This window comes from Mesoplodon densirostris, chromosome 5 (genome assembly GCF_025265405.1).
Source record: "Mesoplodon densirostris isolate mMesDen1 chromosome 5, mMesDen1 primary haplotype, whole genome shotgun sequence".
Lineage (NCBI taxonomy): Eukaryota > Metazoa > Chordata > Mammalia > Artiodactyla > Ziphiidae > Mesoplodon > Mesoplodon densirostris.
Window position 1 is genome coordinate 80,304,123 of NC_082665.1, and position 21,927 is coordinate 80,326,049.

Sequence of the window (21,927 nt, forward strand, 5' to 3'; positions counted from 1 at the left end):
ACTGTACTCAATATTCTTATGCATTATGTTTATGTGGATCTCTATTGCTTCCTTGGGATAAATACTTTGAAGTAAAATCACATGATCAAAGGGTATACACATTTTTCATGTTCCTGATACATATTGCTGGACTGCATTCTGAAAATACTCTATGAATTTATACTCCCATGGGGGATGTTTGAGAAGGGCCAAAGGTGACTGGGAATCTATGATGAATTGACCTGGAGAGAGAGATTGGAAGACGTCTCTGAGAGGGGCCAAGAAAGAAGGCACAAGAGGGGATTCTGAGGAAGGAGCCCAGAAATTCTCAGGGATTTGTGCCTGAACCAGTGACGAGGTCAGCAACGTGAGCTGAGGGCAACACTTCACCTTGAAGAGGAGACGAAAGAAAATGATGTATATGAAAAATATTCCTTGAACTCTACGGGCTTTACAGAATTTTTCTAGGGCAGCTTATTATCATCCTAGTCACTAATGAGGAACTTGAGGCATAGAAATTAAGTGACTTTCCCACCATCACACTAATACAAGTGGCAGAACACAGATTCAAAATGATGTCTTCTAGTCCAAATCCCCCATGGTTTTCCATTCAACTTTTTCTATACCCCTAAAGAAAGAGCTTGACCTGATGTCTCCTGTTTTTATACTTCGTGATGAATCAGAGTGCCCTTCACTTTTGGGGCAAGTGCAGCTCCCACAAGGCTGGCTGAAGTGAGAATGAATGCGGCTGATAAACAAGAAAGGGACAATTTCTACAACGTGAAAGACTCTATAAACTCAGAATTCCCTATTCTGTCATTATATAATATTGCTAAGCATAAAAGAGATTTTTATGAGGCTCTTTTCAAAAGGATTACTCAGCTCCTAGTGCAGATGCATAAGTTGCAGGTGAGTGTGAGGCTCTGTGATTGAGGCATGACAATTAGGTAGCAAGTAGTGGCAAGCTGAGTCCCCTGTGATGGGGCATGCACATACTCACTGGAACGCTCTCTCAAGGTACCTCGTTAAAACTTTTAACACTGGTCATTTCTCCCAAACTCTCCTTATTAAAATGGCTAGCAGAAAGAAATGCTTGGTTCTAGGACTGCTTGCCTTTTTATGGGCTGAATTGGGCATTGAAGGCAAAGAAGAAGAAGAACAGACCTGTCAGCTGCTGGGCAAGTTTGATTTGAATGGGTATGTAGGTGCCAGAAACCCTTCACTTGTTATTGGAGGACTGTTTCCTATTCATTCCAGGACCACCCCCAGCAAACGAGTCTGTTTTGGAGCCAGTATCAGCAAAATGTGAAGGGTAAGCCATTCTTTTTTTTTTTTCTTTTTACATCAGTTGTAGGAGGTGGGGGTAGATGAGTGGTGGGTGTGGGAATCAGAGTCTGGAACTGGAGCCATGATGCCAGCCCTGACTTTGACACTTTATTTGACTCAGGATAGGTACTTGCTATTTCTGTGCCTCAATTTCTCTGAGGTAGACATTCTAGGACTGCTTAGAAACAAGAAGGAAAAAAGACAGGTTTTATATGATATACAACATTGCTCCTCAGAGGGTGGTCTGTGGACCACCAGCATCAGCATCATCTAAGAGCTTGTTAGAAATGTAGAATCTCAGGCTGCAGCCCACATCTGCTGAATCAGAATCTGCATTTTGACAAGACCTCCTGATGACTCATGTACACAATAAGGTTTGAGAAGCATGATGTAGAGTTGTGCAGTGTTGCAGCTTTACTTTGAATTGTTATTAGACTAAAGTCTCCCCAGGTGAAAATACACAATGCTGGAATGCTGATTTATTTATGAGCTAGTGTTCATAGCAAGATTCCTCCAGTTGGAAGGCTTCTGCCCTACTCCCCTCATCCCAAAATTGTCATGTCAAGAAATGGGATCCATGACTGATAATCTGAATTTGCAAGGAATCCATTGTAAGAAAAGCAAACATGGGTTATATTTCTGGGTGTGAAACACACACACACTTTTGATATGAAAAGAATGCCAGAAATTAAAGGAAAATTACTGTCCACACTGTTCTACTACCATAACAAAGCAGCTCTTTCCTTTCATTTCCATATATTCTTTCTCAGCCCTTTATATAAATGCAACTGTAATTTTTTTCATAATGTGGCAATAGCATGGACACAGTTTTATATTGGGCATTTTACATCATATCTTAATCACTTCCATGATGCTGCATGGTAATTATAATTACAAATGCATGCTGTAAAAATTTTGGCAGCTTCTTATACAACTAAATCTTTACTGATCATAACTCCTTCCCTTTGGTCATATATCATGCTACATATTTGAAATACCACTAAAGGGGTGGATAAGCTGTATGTTGGCAAAAAGAAAGGATTGCAGTCAGTCTGTACTTAACTCTTCCCTGGACCTTCTAATTCTTTTCCATTCTTACAGTGAAGCAAAGGGAAGTGGGAAAGAAGCGCTTCTGCTCATGGCTACATTATTTAGAGTCAGTTCATTATTTATCAGAGAAGTTTTCACTGATTTAATCTTTAATAACATAAAATGAAAACCAGAGTTTGTCACAGTATAGTACACTCATATTTCATCAGTGGAATCACTTAACTTGTTCTTCACCCTTCATTGGAGCTTCTGAAGGTTATCTTCCCAGCAAGGTAAAATAGAAAGGCCAATATACATATTTTTAGTAAAAATCCACTCCCTCATTAAAAAATAGTTTGGTATATCCACTGTGATTGACACAGTGGTGAGAAGTAAGTATGTCCCATTTAAAAAATAATTCACTGTATCAGGGATAATTTAGTTTTTTTTTTAAATAAATTATTTATTTATTTTGGGCTGTGTTGGGTCTTCGTTGCTGTGCATAGGATTTCTCTAGTTGTAGCGAGTGGGGGCTACTCTTCGTTGCAGAGCGCGGGTTCTAGGCACCTGGGCTTCAGTAGTTGTGGCACGTGGGCTCAGTAGTTGTGGCGCACGGGCTTAGTTGCTCCACAGCACGTGGGATCTTCCTGGACCAGGGCTCGAACCCATGTACCCTGCATTAGCAGGCAGATTCTTAACCACTGCACCACCAGGGAAGTCCCCAGGGATATTTTGATTTCCATCTCTAGTCCACTGTTCTTATTTAATTTTCAGAGTAGTCTGATAGTTGCTTTATATGTTCAGTCCAGGGATCTTAATTGTAATCAGTGGGAGAGAGCGGGTGGTGTGTGCTTACTCCATCTTGACTTTAACTCAAAGCCTAAGGATCCTTGAAAAGATTACTTCGGCATCTTCTGACTGCCAGTGTTGCTGCTGAGAAGTCTGATGACATTCTGATTCTTCATATTTTGTATGAAACTTGTTTCACATGATCCAGGGCATCTAAAAAGCCAGTTCCTTGTCCTGAATGTGGATCAGAAATGTAAGGCATCATTGCGGGGGTTCTGCTTGTCTCCCAGCTTGTTGACTGAAACCCAAATTTCTCATCTTCACGCCATACAAGCCTAAAACTTTCCCAGCACTTAAATCCATCCTAAACATATCTATTGGATATTAATAACATCCCATATTTACACTTTTTGATATATGTTCTTCAAAATTAGAGCTATATAATGACTTTTCACCAATAACCATCAACAGTTTCTATCTATCTGTACCCAATTCCAATGTTCCCCTAGCCTCCCTCCCAATGGGAGAACCCTCATGGGAGGCCTGGATAGGTGGTACTCAGGAGCTGGGCGTAATCAGATAACAATTTCATTTTGGCATCATTAACGTTTACCTATAACTGATCTAGATATGCAAGTTGGAGTTTGGAGAAGTCTCATTCTGAAACCCACAATTTTAACAGGATAATAGTTGTGGTTGGCTATCAGCCAAAGTGAACAGACGAGGAAGACTTTTATTTTGAAAATGTTCAGAGCAGAGAAGACAGTGAAATGGAGGGAAGAAGGGAGTATTTTAATTCTTGTTTTGGTTGATCTAAACAAAGTTAGGATTTAGAGAAATTTTCTGCAGAACAAAAGGTATACATTGTATAACGATACTGTGAGTATCACAATGGAAATCAACAAATGAAAGAAAAATCATCCCAAATCCCACCCTTTCAGTAATTATCCTGTACTCATTTAAAATTTTTACCTGTTGATAGTTATCCAAATGTTCACATAATTTATGCGTAGTTTTAATTATAGTATAGAAACAACTTTGCATACAGACTGTTTTACCTAATATTATATGCATGCTGCAGTGTAATTTCTCTAATCATAGTTTTTTAATTATGGAAAATGTTCCTATCAAGTCAGTGTGCCATAATGAGCATGTAAATTCTTTCCAATTTTTCAATATTATAAATAATTCTAAAATGAACAGTTTGGAACATACCTAGTTTTTTTCTTTTGGGAAGAACAGTACCTTCAGATAAATTCTCTGGGGTGTCATTATTGATTCAAAACAGGTGAACATTTTCTAGCTCTTGAAATGTATTACTCTCTCACCTTAAAAAAGATATTGCTATATTTATTTCAAAAATATGTATGCCAATTTGTATGGCCATCCGTGTAAATTTAGAGGCCAGTTGTCTTAGGACGATAAAGCCCTTCATGTTCAGACTCCTGATTCTCCAGTCTCCTCTTCCCATGCCATACCTATTCCTACCCTGTTGTCCAAGTGTCCTGATCTTCCCATTCCTAGAATGTTAGGTTCTCTTGTTGTCATGCCTTCACACATACCGTGCCCTCTGCTTACAGCATTCATCCCCTGTTTTTACATTACCCTTCAAGACTTAGCTTGGCTGTTAAGTCCCCCAGGGCAAGCTTCCCCACCCCTTTAACTGCTGGTCCCTATGTCTACCCCTATCGCTGTCTTTATCATTTTGTGCATGGCTATTTTTCTGTTTCTTTGCCTAGACACTGCAGTGCCTATCTTTTTCACTGTTGCATTTATAGTGTCTCACACCAGTGCAACTCAGTAACTACGTGTTGAATAAAAGGCAAAGCTAAACTAAACTAAAAAACCCAGTTAAAGAGACATGGAGTAAAAATCTAATCTGCCAACAGGGCTATTTGCTATTAGATATTTGATTCAAAAATATTTATTGAGTAAAGATAGGTAGTTAGATACTAGAGCTACAGAGGACATTAAGAGAAAACATCCTTGAGGTTCTTGCTTTCAAATAGGTTAAAGTTTGGTTAAAACTGGGAAGAAAGAAAGAGAGTTGGAAATAGAATATTTATTTTTAATGGAGAAGAAATTGAAAAAAAATGTGCTGATGGACTAAAGGGAAGTAATTTTCCTTTTTGTGGCTAGGGAATGGAAAGGAGGAGGCATCTCATTCATGGTTAAATGTAAGAGTGATAGGAAAGAGATGTTTCTTAATTTAAAAATCTCAACACTAACAATCAAATGGCAGGAAAAATTATCTATTGGAGTCATAATATATATCGTATATATAAATATTATGTACTGCTTTTATGTAGTCCTATCATAAGTATTTTCATGTATTTACAAAACTTTTATTATTATAATTAACATCTAGAAGAAACCAGGAGAAACCTATAGGAAGGTAAGGAAGAGGGAAAGGAGACTGACTCATAGGGTACTGGGGACTTCCAATGAATGGGGAAAAATGTATTGAGGAATTATTGCGTGTTCTGCATGGTGGAGAGAATTGCGAATATAAGAATATTTTTGTGAAAAGAGATAATCAGCTGTCCAAAAAGATGCTTCCCAGCCCAAACCAATCAATAATGAATATGATTCATACTTGAACCCTTTAAATTGCAATATCTTTTAATGAAATATTAACATGCTCACACAAGGCAGGTGCCCCCTGAAGTTTTGGCAAAATGCTCTCAGCACCAATCCCAGCTAAAAGCTGCTTTCCCCTCCACAGATCCACCCACTGACTAAGGCCTTACAAAAACTATTTCCTTTTCAGGTTCAACTTCCGGGGATTCCGCTGGATGAAAACCATGATCCACACCATCAGGGAGATTAATGAAAGGAAGGATATTTTTTGCCCAACATCACTTTGATACCTGTTTCACCATCTCCAAATCCGTGGAAGTGGCATTGGTATTCCTCACAGGGCAGGAAGAAAACAAGCCCAGTTTTAGAAACAGCACCAGGGCAATGCTGGCAGGAATTGTTGGAGCAGGTGGATCATCCTTATCAGTTGCTGCTTCAAGAACTCTAGGGTTGTATTACTTACCTCAGGTATTTCAGAATATTTGTCCTGGGTACTAACTTATAAAGAAACACAAGGTATGTGAAAATTGCTGCAAAGAGTAAGTTAGGTGCTCAGGTGAGGCTGGGATAAGTTACACAGACAAACAGGATGGTGGTGTTGCTGATGCCCCTAATTACTCTGTTCAGTCTGGCCTCAGTAAGTGTGACTGGTGATTTCAGACTCTTCTACATCCCTTAGGATCCTGCCTTAGTTTTGAGCTTGAGATTGTGACCTAGTGATTTGTATGTTGACATCTCAGTAGGCAATACACTCGAAAACACTGGGTGAAGCACAGAGTAGGTGATTGAGAAATACTTGTTGGTTGATTGATAGATGGTATAAGGAACTCACTTTGTTTCTGGCCTGTATTAATACTTACTAATCATGACCCTTTTTGTTCATACGCTAACATACTGAAACGAGCTGGGATGCTCATTTACGGATTATTTTAAATTCAGGGACAGTGACACATTTCAACCTAAGAATAGATGATATTAGGAAGAATGGATGAGGACACGGGGAGGGGGAAGGGTAAGCTGGGACGAAGTAAGAGAGTGGCATGGACATATATGCACTACCAAATGTAAAATAGATAGCTAGTGGGAAGCAGCCACATAGCACAGGGAGATCAGCTGAGTGCTTTGTGACCACCTAGAGGGGTGGGATAGGGAAGATGGGAGGGAGGGAGATGCAAGAGGGAAGAGATATGAGGATATATGTATACATATAGCTGATTCACTTCGTTATACAGCAGAAACTAACACACCATTGTAAAGCAATTATACTCCAATAAATATGTTAAAAATAAGAAAAGAAAAGAAAATATAAGTAAAGCTCTATATTTATTTCCAGGGGTGGTTCACAAAAATATCAAGTCAGGACTTATTAATGTGAAGGGTGATTAAGCTTATTTGTGTTACTGAAGTAATGGGAGAAGTTAAAATAATTGTTAAAAAGTGGCATTTACAAAGTGTGTCTTATAAAGCTGTAAATACAAATGTAGGGGGAACAGGGTAATACTGAGGAACAGAACCAAGAGGAGGGGTCAGGTGATACAGCCGACATCTTCAATGTGGGCTTCATGCAGCTTAGACAAACGGCTGCTGCTGTGAGCTCTGCTTCCCACCAAATACCGACTGTGGTCCAGGCACCTGCTAGAAACCTCTAGATAGATCTTCTCATTTAAGTCTTGTAGTAAATCTGCAAAGAGGGTAAAAGAAATCTTACATACAACAGACACTTGCACGTGTGTTGTCTCATTTAATATGCTGAGCAACGTTGAAATGTAGATGTCATAACCCTGATTTCACTCATGGGGAAACTGATTTCAGCAGGTTTTAGTATCCAATCTTACACTGATTATGTAGCTGGAATCAGAAATCAGGTGTCTCTGCTTCCTAAATGAGATTCTTTCCTACATATGGCTTCCATGATGTTGGTGCTTGTGAGGTTCCAAAGAAGAATGTAAACTTTAGCCAGTGGAGTAAGGAGAAGACAAAGGATAAAGAGAAAAATAGGAATAATCTGTCCCTTATGAAAGAATTGGCAATCATGGAGCTATGTAATTATAATATAGGAGGTCTTATTGGAGGTGATGCAGTAATAACATGGGATGGCAATGGGATGGGATAGGAGAGAATGTGACATATCTTCTTAACGGCAGAGTCGCTGAGACTGAGAGTAAGGTACAGCAGAAATGTATGTAAGATTGTCAGAAATTCATGTTACTGTCCATTCTACTTTCATTCTTAAGTTCTTGCTGATAGAAAATACGCACAAGAACCACTGGCAAGATAAGAAAAATACCTCTTCGTTTATCTAGCAAGTGCCTATAAAATGAGGGCCTCTAGTAACTCTGTTGGAGACTAAGACTTAAACCTGAGGTGGTAGTGGAGTTTCCTACCGTCTTTCTCAGTCTAAGTCTTAGGACTTTAATACCCAGAAGTCCTGGCAGAGAGAAACAAGGAAAGAGAAGAGGAGAAAAAGAGAGAAAGCAGTGGTGACAGAGAGGGAGAGAGAGGGAGAGAGAGAGAGAGAGAGAGGAGAGAGAGAGGAGAGAGAGAGAGAGAAAGAAAAGAAAAAAGAAAGAAAGAGGAACTGGGCCTGACAAATAGATTATGAGTCTGCTTACTCCATCACCTGTATGGATGAGGAGTTAGATCAGAGAAAGAGCCTGGATGGCTTGAATCACACACCTAGTCTCAAGAAAACATAGATGAAAGGACTGGTCACCTCCCTTTCTGAGTATTTGACCCCGAGTATGAAAAGTGGTGCATTGAATGTCATCACCTTAATAATTAGCTCCTCCAGCTACCTTGGGGTGGGGTGGGGTGGGGTGGGAAAAGGGTGGATAGGGAGGCCCAAAGTGCTCCCTCTAACAGTCTCCACCACCCACAGAGCAGGGAGAGGAGTAGAAGTCCTTTTGTCTCTGGAAGGGTGTGAGAATAAAGGGAGAACTGTTAAGTTCCCTCCTTCTCCAATACAGATACTCAGAGGTTGTGTAATTTGAGGTTTGGCTATTGCTTTCTAATAACTGCATGAATATTTTCAGTTGTAGGTGGGTTACGCCTCTACCTCCTCACTTCTTAGTGACAAATACCAGTTTCCATCTTATCTTCACACAGTAGCCAGTGATAAGATCCAGTCGGAGGCCATGGTACAACTCATCCAGCATTTTGGTTGGGTCTGGATAGGCACCATAGCAGCTGATGATGATTATGGAAAATACGGAGTAAAGATTTGTAAGGAAAAAATGGAGAGTGTCAACCTCTGTGTTGCATTCTCTGAAACCATTCCCAAAGTCCGTTCTAATGAGAAAATGCCAAAAACTATTGATGCTATAAGGACCTCCACTGCCAGAGTCATTGTGCTCTATGCATCTGATATTGACCTAAGTCCTTTCATGCTGGAAATGGTTTACCATAACATAACTGACAGAACATGGATAGCGAGTGAAGCCTGGATCGCCTTCGCTCTCATCACAAAGCCTGAATATTTCTCGTATTTTGGTGGAAGTATTGGATTTTCAATACCAAGAGCTGATATACTGGGATTAAAAGAACTTCTTTATGATGTACATCCTGGCAAGGATCCAAATGATGTCCTGACCATTGAATTTGGGCAAACTGCTTTTAACTGTACTTGGCCCAATAGTAGTGTTCCATACAACACTGACCATAGAGAGAATATGACTGGTAAAGAGGACAGATTACATGCCATGTCTGATAAATTCTATACTGGAAAGGAGAAGTTGGAAGATCTTAAAAATACCTATCTGGATGTGTCTCCGCTAAGAATTACACACAGTGTCAACCAAGTTGTGTATTCTATGGCATATGCCCTGGATCGTCTAAGTAGATGTGAGGAAGGACACTGGCCACATATTTCAGGAAACACCTGTGCATATATACTGATTTTCAGCCTTGGCAGGTAAGTTGTGGTGTGTTTTACTTCATGATATAGTTTGACATAAAAAGCATTCATACAATTAAAACCATTGATCTGCTTTTGTACTTCATGGACATGATTTTATCACATGCCCCCTAAAAGAATGGCTTGCTTATGTTACCTAAATGGGCATTTTAGAGTTTCCATTTGTTAACAGAGTTATTATTAGGTTTGTTGTGAATGATAGAACCACCCCCCCCAAACAGTGCTTTAAACAAGACAGTTTTTTTTCCTTCACATAAATGAAGTTTGGAGGTTAGCATTCTGGGACTGAAAGAGTGGCTTAGGGATTGAGGTTCCTTCTACCTTGTCATTTCATCACTCTGAATCTGTGGGTTCACCTCATAATTCCATATGGCTAATTGGGCTTCAACCATCATGTTCACACTCTAACCAGCAGGAAGGGGAAAGGACAAAGATGCGTATATGGCTCCATTTAAGGACATTTCCTGGAAATTACGTACAATTCTCCTTACATCCCATTAGCCGGGATCTAGTTATATGGTCACATGTAGCTGCAAGGGAAACTGGAAGATGTAGTCTTTGTGCAGTGTCAGAGGGGCCATGCTAGGGCGTGAAGGCAAGGAGGTGAAGATTATTAGGACCACCTTGGAGATTGGCTCTCGCATCTCCTGTCTCAGGTCTGACATCCCAGCAATTCATGTTGGGACACAGAAGCCCTAATGGTCTCAACAAGATGCACACCTAATCAGAGGGTTCCTCTGCTTACATCCTTCAGTACCTCCCCTCTCCTATATAGGATAAAGCATGAGCATCCCTGGTCTGACACTGTCAGCCTTCTACGATCGAGGCCGTCAGCATCTCTGACTCCATTGCTCTTTCCATGACCCTCACCATTTTATTTTCCAGCAACACCAAATTGCTTGTCCCAACAGGGTCCACAGTGGCTGGAACAACTGCATCTTCACTTTTATTTTTATTTTCTAATTGATCCCACAATGCACTTAGTTTTATATTCTTTAGCCTCCACCAATCTGTGGCAGTTCTTCATTCTTTCCTTTTTTTTTTTTTTTTTTGTGGTACGCGGGCCTCCCACTGCTGTGGCCTCGCCCGCTGCGGACCACAGGCTCCGGACGCGCAGGCCCAGCAGCCATGGCTCACGGGCCAAGCCGCTCCGCGGCATGTGGGATCCTCCCCGACCGGGGCACGAACCCGTGTCCCCCGCATCGGCAGGCGGACTCTCAACCACTGCGCCACCAGGGAAGCCCTATTTATTTATTTTTATTCATTTATTTTTGGCTGCGTTGGGTCTTTGTTGCTGTGTGCGGGCTTCCTCTAGATGCAAAGAGCTGGGGCTGCTCTTCGATGCAGTGCGCGGGCTTCTCATTGTGGTGGCTTCTTTTGTTGCGGAGCATGGGCTCTTGGCCCGTGGGCTTCAGTAGTTGTGGCACGCGGGCTTCAGTAGTTGTGGCTCGCGGGCTCCAGAGCACAGGCTCAGTAGTTATGGTGAATGGGCTTAGCTGCTCCGTGGCATGTGGGATATTCCCAGACCAGGAATCGAACCCGTGTCCCCCTGCATTGGCAGACGGATTTTTAACCACTGCACCACCAGGGAAGTTCCCCCGTCACCATTTATTGAAGAGACTGTCCTTTTCCATTGTATGCTCTTTGCTTCCTTGCCATGAATTCATTATCCATATATGTATGGATTTACTCCCAGGTTCCCAGTTATGTTCCATTGACCTATGTATCTGCTTTTGTGCAAATATAATGCTGTTTTGATTATTGTAGCTTTATAATATAGTTTTAAATCAGAGAGTGTGATACCTCCAACTCTGTTCTTTTTATCAGGATTGCTTTGGCTGTTCAGGGTCTCTTATGGTTTCATGTAAATCTAAGACTTTTTTATTCTATTTTTGTGAAAAATATCCTTGGGACTTTGATAGAGATTGCATTGAATCTGAAGATTGCTTTAGGTAATAGAGACATTTGAACGATGTTATTTCTTCCAATCCATGAGCACAGAACACTTTTCCACTTATTTGTCTCCGCAGGCAAGGGAAACACAAGCAAAAGTAAACAAATAGGATTACATCAAACTAAGAAGTTTCTGCACAGTAAAGGAAACCAGCAACAAAATGAAAAGGGAACCTACCTAATGGAAGAAGATACTTGCAAATCATATATCCAGTAAGGGGTTAACATCCAAAATATAGAAAGAACTCACAACAACAACAACAAAAATAAAACAACCCCAAAATGGGTATAGGACATTTTCCAAAGAAGACATAGATGGCCAATAGACACATGAAAAGATGTTCAACATCACAAATTATTAGAGAAATGCAAATCAAAACCACAAAAGTCTATTTCTCTTAAAGTCTATGTCTCATGTAAGTATTGCTCCCCAGCTTTCTTTTTATTTCCATTTGCATGGAGTATCTTTTTCCATCCCCTCACTTTCAGTCTATGTGTGTCTTTAGATCTGAAGTGAGTCTCTTGTAGGCAGCATATATATGGGTCTTGTTTTTGTATCCATTCAGCCACTCTTTTTTTTTCAAAACAAACAACTTTTTATTGAAGTATAGTTGATTTACAATGTTGTATTAGTTTCAGGTGTACAGCAAAGCGATCTATATATGTATATATTCTTTTTCAGATTCTTTTCCATTATAAGTTATTATATACAAAATATTGAATAGAGTTCCCTGTGCCATACAGTAGGTCCTCATTTATCTATCGCCCTATGTCTTTTGATTGGAGCATTTAGTCCATTTACTTTGTATAATTATTGATGTGTATGTTCTTAATGCCATTTTATTAATTGTTTTGACGTTGTTTTGTAGTGCTTTTTTCTTCCTTTCTTCTTCTTTCATTCTTTTGTCTTGTGATTTGATGACTATCTTTAATGTCATGTTCAAATCCTTGCCTCTTTTTTCTGTGTGCATCTGTTATAGATTTTTCTGTTTGTGTCTATCATGAAGTTTATATACAGTGATATATTGTTATATGTGGTTGTTTTAAGTTGCTGATCTCAAATCTCAAATGCATTTAACAACCCTACAATTGTACTCTCCTCCCCTTATGATTACTGTTTTTGACATCATATTTTACATCTAATTATTTTGTGTATCCCCAAACTGCTTACTGTAGATACAGATGATATTACTACTTTTGGCTTTTAACCTTCCTACTAGCTTTGTACATGGTTGATTTTCTATCTTTACTGTATAATTTTTTAATCTGTCTCCTAAGGCAAAGGAAACAAAAGCCAAAATAAACAAATGGGACCTAATTAAACCAAAAAGCTTTCACACAGCAAAGGAAACCATCAACAAAATGAAAAGACAACCTACTGAATGGGGGGAAATATTTGGGAATGAGATGACCAATAAGAGGTTAATATCCAAAATATATAAACAGCTCATACAACTCAATAGGAAAAAGCAAACCACCTGATTGAAAAATGGGCAGAAGGAACAGGATAGAAAGCCCAGAGATGAACCCACGCACATATGGTCACCTTATCTTTGATAAAGGAGGCAGGAATGTACAGTGGAGAAAGGACAGCCTCTTCAATAAGTGGTGCTGGGAAAACTGGACAGGTACATGTAAAAGTATGAGATTAGATCACTCCCTAACACCATACACAAAAATAAGCTCAAAATGGATTAAAGACCTAAATGTAACGCCAGCAACTATCAAACTCTTAGAGGAAAACATAGGCAGAACACTCTATGACATAAATCACAACAAGATCCTTTTGGACCCACCTCCTAGAGAAATGGAAATAAAAACAAAGATAAACAAATGGGACCTAATGAAACTTCAAAGCTGTTGCACAGCAAAGGAAACCATAAACAAGACCAAAGACAACCCTCGGAATGGGACAAAATATTTCCAAATGAAGCAACTGACAAAGGATTAATCTCCAAAATTTATAAGCAGCTCAGTAGCAAACAAACAAACAACCCGATCCAAAAACGGGCAGAAGACCTAAATAGACATTTCTCCAAAGAAGATATACAGACTCCCAACAAACATATGAAAGAATGCTCAACATCATTAATCATTAGAGAAATGCAAGTCAAAACTACAATGAGATATCATCTCACACCAGTCAGAATGGCCATCATCTAAAAGTCTAGAAACAATAAATGCTGGAGAGGGTGTGGAGAAAAGGGAACACTCTTGCACTGCTGGTGGGAATGTGAATTGGTACAGCCACTATGGGGAACAGTATGGAGGTTCCTTAAAAAACTACAAATAGAACTACCATATGACCCAGCAATCCCACTACTGGGCATATACCCTGAGAAAACCGTAATTCAAAAAGAGTCATGTACCAAAATGTTCATTGCAGCTCTATTCACAATAGCCCGGAGCTGGAAACAACCTAAGTGTCCATCTTTGGAAGAATGGATAAAGAAGATGTGGCACATATATACAATGGAATATTACTCAGCCATAAAAAGAAACGAAATTGAGCTATTTGTAATGAGGTGGATGGACCTAGAGTCTGTCATACAGAGTGAAGTCAGTCAGAAAGAGAAAGACAAATACCGTATGCTAACACATAGTTATGGAATTTAAGGGAAAAAAATGTCATGAAGAACCTAGGGGTAAGACAGGAATAAAGACACAGACCTACTAGAGAACGGACTTGAGGATATGGAGAGGGGCAAGGGTAAGCTCTGACAAAGCGAGAGAGAGGCATGGACATATATACACTACCAAATGTAAAACAGATAGCTACTGGGAAGCAGCCGCATAGCACAGGGAGATCAGCTCAGTGCTTTGTGACCACCTAGAAGGGTGGGATAGGGAGGATGGGAGGGAGGGAGACGCAAGAGGGAAGAGATATGGGAACATATGTATATGTATAACTGATTCACTGTGTTATAAGGCAGAATCTAACACACCATTGTAAAGCGATTATACTCCAATAAAGATGTAGAAAAAAAAGTTTATACAACTCTCCTCAATACTCTGTAATAACGTATATGGGAACAGAATCTAAAAAACAGTGGATATATGTATAACTGATTCACTTTGCTGTACACCGGAAACTAACACAACATTGTAAATCAACTACACTCCAATAAAAATCAATTAACAAAAATGGGCAGAAGAGGTGAACAGACATTTTTCCAAAGAAGACATAACAGTCGGGCAACAGGCACATGAAAAGATGCTCAACATCACTAACCGTCAGAGAAATACAAATCAAACCACCATGAGATACCACCTCACACCTGTAAGAACACCTAACATCAAAACGACCACAAATAACAAATGTTGGCTAGGTTGTGAAATAAAGGGGACCCCCGTACACTGTTGGTGGGAATGTGAATTGGTGCAGCCACTGTGGAAAACAGTGTGGAGGTTCCTCAAAAAACTAAATAGAATTACCATATGATACAGCAATTCCACCCCTGGGTATACATCCAAAGAAAACTAAAACACTACTTTGAAAAGATACATGCAGCTGAATGTTCATGGCAGCATTATTTATGACAGCCAAAATATGGAAACAACCTAAGTGTCCATCAACAGATGAACAGCTAAAGAAGATGTGATGTGATACATATATGCATGTGTGTGTCTGTGTGTATGTATATACTCAGCCATAAAAAAAAAGAGTGAAATTTTGTCATTTACAACAACATGGATAGACTTGTAGGGTATTATGCATAGTGAAATAAGTCAGACAGAGAAAGACAAATACTGTTATGTTATCACTTAAACATGGAATCCAGAAAATAAAACCAACTAGTGAATATAACAAAAAAGAAACAGATTCACAGACATAGAGAACAAACTCGTGGTTACAAGTGGGGAGAGGCAAGATGGGGTAAGAGATGAAGAGGTATAAACTACTATGTTTAAAGTAATTAAGCTACAAGGATATATTGTACAACACAGGGAATACAGCCAATATTTATCTTTTGGCCGTACCCCGCAGCACACGGGGATCTTAGTTCCCTGAACAGGGACTGAACCCGGGGCCCCTGCAGTGGAAGCATGGAGTCTTAACCACTGGACCGCCAGGCAAGGGTCTATAGCCAATATTTTATAATAACTATAAATGGAGTATAATCTTTAGGAATTGTTCATCATTATCTTGTACACCTGAAACGTAACACTGTAACTCCATTATACCTCAATTTTTAAAAAACTAAAATAAAAACCGACAATGACATATCACTTCATACCTGTTAGGATGGCTTTTATCAAAAGGCAAGAAATTAAAAGTGTTGGCGAGTACGTGGAGAAAAGTGAGCCCTCCTGCGGTGTCGGTGGGAATGTAAACTGGCACAGCCACTATGGAGAACGGTCTGAAGATTCCTTAGAAATGCAGGAATAGAACTACCATATGATCCAGCTATCCCACTTCTGAGTATTTATCCAAAGTATATGAAAACACTAACTTGAAAACACTTATGCACCCCCATGTTCATTGCAGCATTATTTACAATAGTCAAGGTATAGCAACAACCGCAGTGCCCATCAACCAATAAATGAATAAAGAAGAGGTGAAACACAATATATACAATATAGATACGGCCATAGAAAAAAAATAAAATCTGGCCATTTGCCACAACATGGATGGACACTGAGAGTATTATGCTAAGTGAAAGAAGTCAGCTAGAGAAAGCCAAATACCATGTGATTTCACATAGATATGGAATTTTAAAAAAACATACAAAGTAAATGAACAAACCACACCAAACAAAAACAAACATGTAGATACAGAGAACAGAGTAGTGGCTACCAGAGGGGAAAGGGTGAAATGGATAAAGAGGATCAACTCTGTGGTGACTATACAAACTAAATCTTTGTTGGTGAGCATGCTGTAGTGTGTACAGAAGTAGAAATATAATGTTGTCCATATGAAACTTATATAAGGTTATAAACAAATGTTACCTCAATAAAAAATAATTTTTAAAAAAGATATACATATAGCAATGATTAAAATGACTATTCGTGGAATTTAAGTTCCAGTTATGGAGGGAAGTGAAGAACTGATAGTTTAAGTTTCACTGAAAAGATGAATTTTTCCAGAAGGGCATAAGCATTGATGGAGTTTGGATATGTAAAGGGCTAAGCTAGAAAGTTAGGAGGTAGCCACTACTCTGAGAATAAATCTTTTAAATTGTGATTACAGAGGGGGTCACAATTTGGAGTAATTGTTACTGAGCCACGTTCATTTGCCTCACACACAGAAAGCCCAACTCTGAGATAGAGAGGTTTGCAGCAGAGAAAGGGTTTATTCACAAGGCAGTCAAGCAAGGAGAAAGGAGAACAAATCTCAAATCCATCTCCCCAAAGGCCAGGGGCTAGGGATATTTACTGGATAAAGAATTAGGGTGGCCTGAGGTGCAGGGAGTGTGGGGAAAGGTGACTGGAAATGAGAAAAAGATCGGGTCGGGACTTCCCTGGTGGCACAGTGGTTAAGAATCCGCCTACCAAAATAAAAAAAAAGAATCCGCCTACCAATGCAGGGGACATGGGTTCGAGCCCTGGTCTGGGAAGATCTCACATGCCTCGGAGCAACTAAGCCCTTGAGCCACAAGTACTGAGCCTGCACTCTAGAGCCTGCGTGCCACAACTACTGAGCCCGTGTGCCACAACTGCTGAAGCCCACGCTCCTAGTGTCCGTGTTCCACAACAAGAGAAGCCACCACAATGAGAGGCCTGCACACTGCAACGAAGAGAAGCCCCCGCTCACTGCAAATAGAGAAAGCCCGTATGCAGCAACGAAGACCCAACGCAGCCAAAAATAAATAAATTAAATAAATAAATACATTTAAAAAAAAAGATGTATCGTTATTCTCGGCAGGTGCAACTAAGCTACGTGCTTCTTCAGAGGATGCACGTTCAGAAAACGGCGACATTAGCATATTCTTAGGGTGGAGGTTTTGGCCCTCTGACATCAAATGGCCACCGATCAGACACTCTCGCATGCCCGAGGGGAGAGGCGGTTGTCCCAACCAGTCTTAACCAGCTGAAGTTCAAACTGGACAACTGACTCCAAGTTCCAAAAAAACAACTCGGGCAAACATCTTAAGACTCTTACATCAGAGGTACTTATCTATAGGGGTCGTGAAGAGGCCTTGTAGCTTACTCTTTAGGCTACATCATGCTTGGGGGATATGCAAGTTTTTGTAAAAACAGTTAAAGTGAGCTTGACCAGCGAAGGCAGTTTACAGTTTACTATTTACTAATTAAGTTATAGTCTAATGGATGTAACTGATGACTACCATATAAGTTTCATAATGACAAGGTAAAGAGTATGAGTCAATGAGGTAGGAGGGAGGACAAAATTACTGAAGAGGAAGAGAACTGAGAAGCCAAGATGTGGGGGGAGGAGGGATCCCTGACAATATTAAACTCACCACAAACTACAGCAGATGTGCAATGAGTGAGAATTACAGTGAATCAAGTGCGAAAGTCTTCAAAGACTGTGATAGAGACATTTGCTACACATACATTTGATAAGTGACTGGTAGTAGTATGACTGAACCCCAATGTCTTTAAACAATATTTTGTTTATTTACAGAATGTGGTAATACTATGAAGGCCATAGAGAGAGGGATGAGATAGAGAGTAAGTGAAGAAACCATTCCAAACAAAATGGTCAGAAATGCCCTTTTCAAGAAAGTGCCCTCAGAGTTGGTCTTTGAAGAACGAACCAGCACTGCAAAAAGTTGGAGGAAAAGTTGAAACCTAATTTTTTTAAGTAAAAAAAAACCCAAGAAGATGGGAATATTTCAAAGAATTAAATATAATATTGGCTAATAAGCATGTGAAAAAAATGATCCACCTTGACTGGCAATCAGAAATGCAAAATGAAAACACAATGATATAGCATTTTACTACACCAGGTTGGAAAACAGTTAAGAGTCTATCAATAAGAAATGTTTACAAGGATGTAATGAAATGGAAACATACTCCGCTCACAGGAGTTTAACCTGTGAAAAATATTTTGGGGGAAAAAAAGAGGAAGGCGTTACCTATTAACATTTTTTTAATCTTTTTTTATAATTTTTAAATTTATTTATTTGTTTGTTTATTTATTTATCTATTCATTTATTTTTGGCTGTGTCTGGTCTTCGGTGCTGCATGCTGGCTTTTCTCTAGTTGAGGCCAGCAGGGGCTACTCTTGGTTGCAGTGCGCGGGCTTCTCATTGCAGTGGCTTCTCTTGTTGCAGAGCACAGGCTCTAGGCACAAGGGCTTCAGTAGTTGTGGCGCATGGGTTTTGCTGCTCTGCAGCATGTGGGGTCTTCCCAGATCAGGGATCAAACCCATGTCCCCTGCATTGGCAGGCAGGTTCTTAACCACTGCGTCACCAGGGAAGTCCCTACCTATTAACTTGAAAAGACACACACAGGACCAATTATAGTAATTCACTCTTAGGTGTATGCAATAAATGTATGAGTTAAGAGTTCATGATTTAAAACCAGAGAAGTCTGCACTGGATGCCTATATCTAACACAAACTTGGTACATATTTAATTTTTGAAACCTCACTTGACCACTCTGAGCTTCAGGTGTTGTGAAAAGTAAAAAACATCATTTTTTTTTCAAAGAGGGCAGGAAGACACTTTTGCAGGTCATAGATAACTTTTATGGTTTTGATTGTGGTGATAGTTTCACGAGTGTATTCTTATCTACAAACTCAAGTTGTTTACATTAAATGTGTACAGCTTTTAGTACATACCTTAACTACTGTGCCACCAGGGTCCTGGTGGCGCAGTAGTTAAGAATCCACATGCCGGGTTCGAGCCCTGGTCCGGGAAGATCCCACATGCCGTGGAGCAAATAAGCCCATGTGCCGCAACTACTGAGCCTGCACTCTAGAGCCCAAGAGCCACGACTACTGAGCCTGCGTCCCACAACTACAGAAGCCCGTGTGCCTAGAGCCCGTGCTCCGCAACAAACAGAAGCCACCGCAAGGAGAAGCCTGTGCACCGCAGCGAAGACTAGCCCCCGCTCGCTGCAACTAGAGAAAGCCCGCACGCAGCAACAAAGACCCAACGCAGCCAAAAGTACATAAAAATAAACAATTTTTTCAAAACAAAGATCAGGGCTTCCCAGGTGGCACAGTGGTTGAGGGTCCGCCTGCCGACGCAGGGGACACGGGTTCGTGTCCCGGTCCGGGAAGATCCCGCAGGCCGCGGAGGGGCTGGGCCCGTGAGCCATGGCCGCTGAGCCAGCGCGTCTGGAGCCTGTGCTCCGCAACGGGAGAGGCCACAACAGTGAGAGGCCCGCGTACCGCCAAATAAATAAATAAATTAATTTAATTTAATTTAATTTAATTTAATAAATGAAGATCATTTTTTAAACCTCAGTAGAATGGTTGACATATAATAAATACTGAATAAAACAATTTAATTATACTAAGATTGTTTTAATTTTATAACAGCTTTTATCTTCAGGAAGGAACTGCCACAAATATTTGACTATTAAGACAGAGCTTTACCTAAACATATATGAGTATTTTCCATTTACTCCTGGAATGAAAGCACAAGCATTAAAGGAATTTCATGGAACGTTTTATGTTGCCAGGGGGGTGGTCTATTTGAGTGTTTTTTTTCTCTAGAATGCCTGAAATCAAAGGAAAATATTAACCTTAAAGGTGACTGATATTTAAAGTTCCATTTTCGGTGTATCTTTTTTTCTCTAAAAATGAAGTACACGAGTATTCTGGCCCCTGGAGGACTTTAACAGTAGCTTTCTACCAACCACAGCCCCGGCTGTTGGGCAGCACAGATACCGCGAGGTCTACGGGGCGGGGCCTTGGAGGGGGCGGGGCTTCGCGTGACATTTTGCGAGTAGGATTTCACTGGCTTCACCGGCCACATCTTTCGCTGTCTGTTGCGTAGACGAATCGGCGTGACGAGCTGAAGATTCGAAGGCGCCAGGCCCAGCCCCGCGCCAGACGCCGTTCCCCTAGAAACCTGAACTGCAGGACCAACTGCAGGAGGCGGCCCCGGAGCTCCGAGGACTCGTCCCGTATCGCGCCGTCCTGCCGTCCCCGCATCGCGCCGCCCCGCCCCGGCTTGCCTCAGCCGTCGTCGAAACCCGTCACAGCGTGCAGGATCGAGCGCCTCCTCGCCCTCTGCCAGGCCCCGGGGGCGCCGTCCGTCGGTCGAGGTCATGGGCAAACGGCCCCACAGGCCCAGTGCCTACCCTGCGGACTGGTGGGGACCGCAGACCGAAGGACCCGGCCCCGCCAAGCGCCGCCGAACGGAGGAGCCCGAGGACCCCGAGTCCGAGTCCGAGGCGGCGCCCAGCCTGGACAACCTGACGGGACCTCCGGCCGCGGACGCGCTCACTTCCGTAGTGGTGCTGCCCGCCGGCTGTGCCCTGCACCTGCCCCTAGATGACGTCGACGTGCTGCTGGCGCCCAAGCCCACGTCCGTGCTGCAAGTGTCTCTCGGAGATCACATCCTCACGCTGGTCCCCGAGGCCCTCCTGGGCTGGGGCGTGGAAGGCCCGTGGGGACAGGGCCTGCAACGGGCCGCTTTCCTGAGCGCTCCAGGGGAGTACATGGCCCGGGAGCCGGGATTCTTCTGCGCAGCTGTCCCAGAGATCGCCCGCCAAGAAGAGGCCAACCAGGAGGAAGCAGACGCCGAGCTCCTGCCGCCTGGGATGGAGGCTGAAGCCGGCTCCGTCACTGAGCTCCGCAGCCCCACCGCAAGGGTGTCGGGACCCAGCGCGCAGGGCTTTGTCCCAGAGCCCCGTCCTCGGGCGCCCAATCCTAGTCCAGAGAAACGCTCTCCTCACCACGACGACAACCTGCACTTGCACCTTCGGGCGCTCTCCCTCGACTCACCACTCCAACCTCTACCTCCCTCTCCGAGTCCGGGTCCTCACGAGCGCCCCCAACGCCCTTACCGTCCTAAGCGCGAGGCCCAGAGATGTCTGTTCCCGGAATGAACTGCACCCCGGTGTACACACACACACACACGCACACACACACACACACACACACACACACACACACACACTCTGGCTACCATCCTGGAGGCCCAATGGATTTCCCGGCGTCTTTTACACTGAATGTCCTACAACCTGGAAATTAAGCATCTCGTGGGCCAACAACTCCTTTTTCCCTCCAGACTGGCTCTAGTAGCAGGAGAAGACGTCAGGAAAAGAAAGCAGACTCTAGACCTCATCTTTGAAATGGAAAATCTGCCCAGGGATACCGGACAATGTGTGTTCAGACGTCTGGACTTCTTTACAACATCATTCTCAGGCCTATCCATTCCCGCTTGTTTGCATTGGTTATTTTCTATCAAATTCTTCTCTCTCCAGCACCATACCCT

At 41.7% G+C, this 21,927-nt stretch overlaps 1 protein-coding gene across 1 annotated transcript in view; it reads left to right on the forward strand.

The window, feature by feature from the left end:
• The first annotated feature begins 1,051 nt into the window (after positions 1-1,051).
• LOC132490477 (vomeronasal type-2 receptor 1-like) overlaps positions 1,052-21,927 on the forward strand; it is a 409,356-nt gene continuing 388,480 nt past the window's right edge. Inside the window, 6 exon segments of the mRNA XM_060098825.1 lie at positions 1,052-1,243; positions 1,245-1,291; positions 5,894-5,968; positions 5,970-6,171; positions 8,742-9,591; positions 9,594-9,613. Coding sequence (XP_059954808.1) covers positions 1,052-1,243; positions 1,245-1,291; positions 5,894-5,968; positions 5,970-6,171; positions 8,742-9,591; positions 9,594-9,613 — 1,386 coding nt within the window.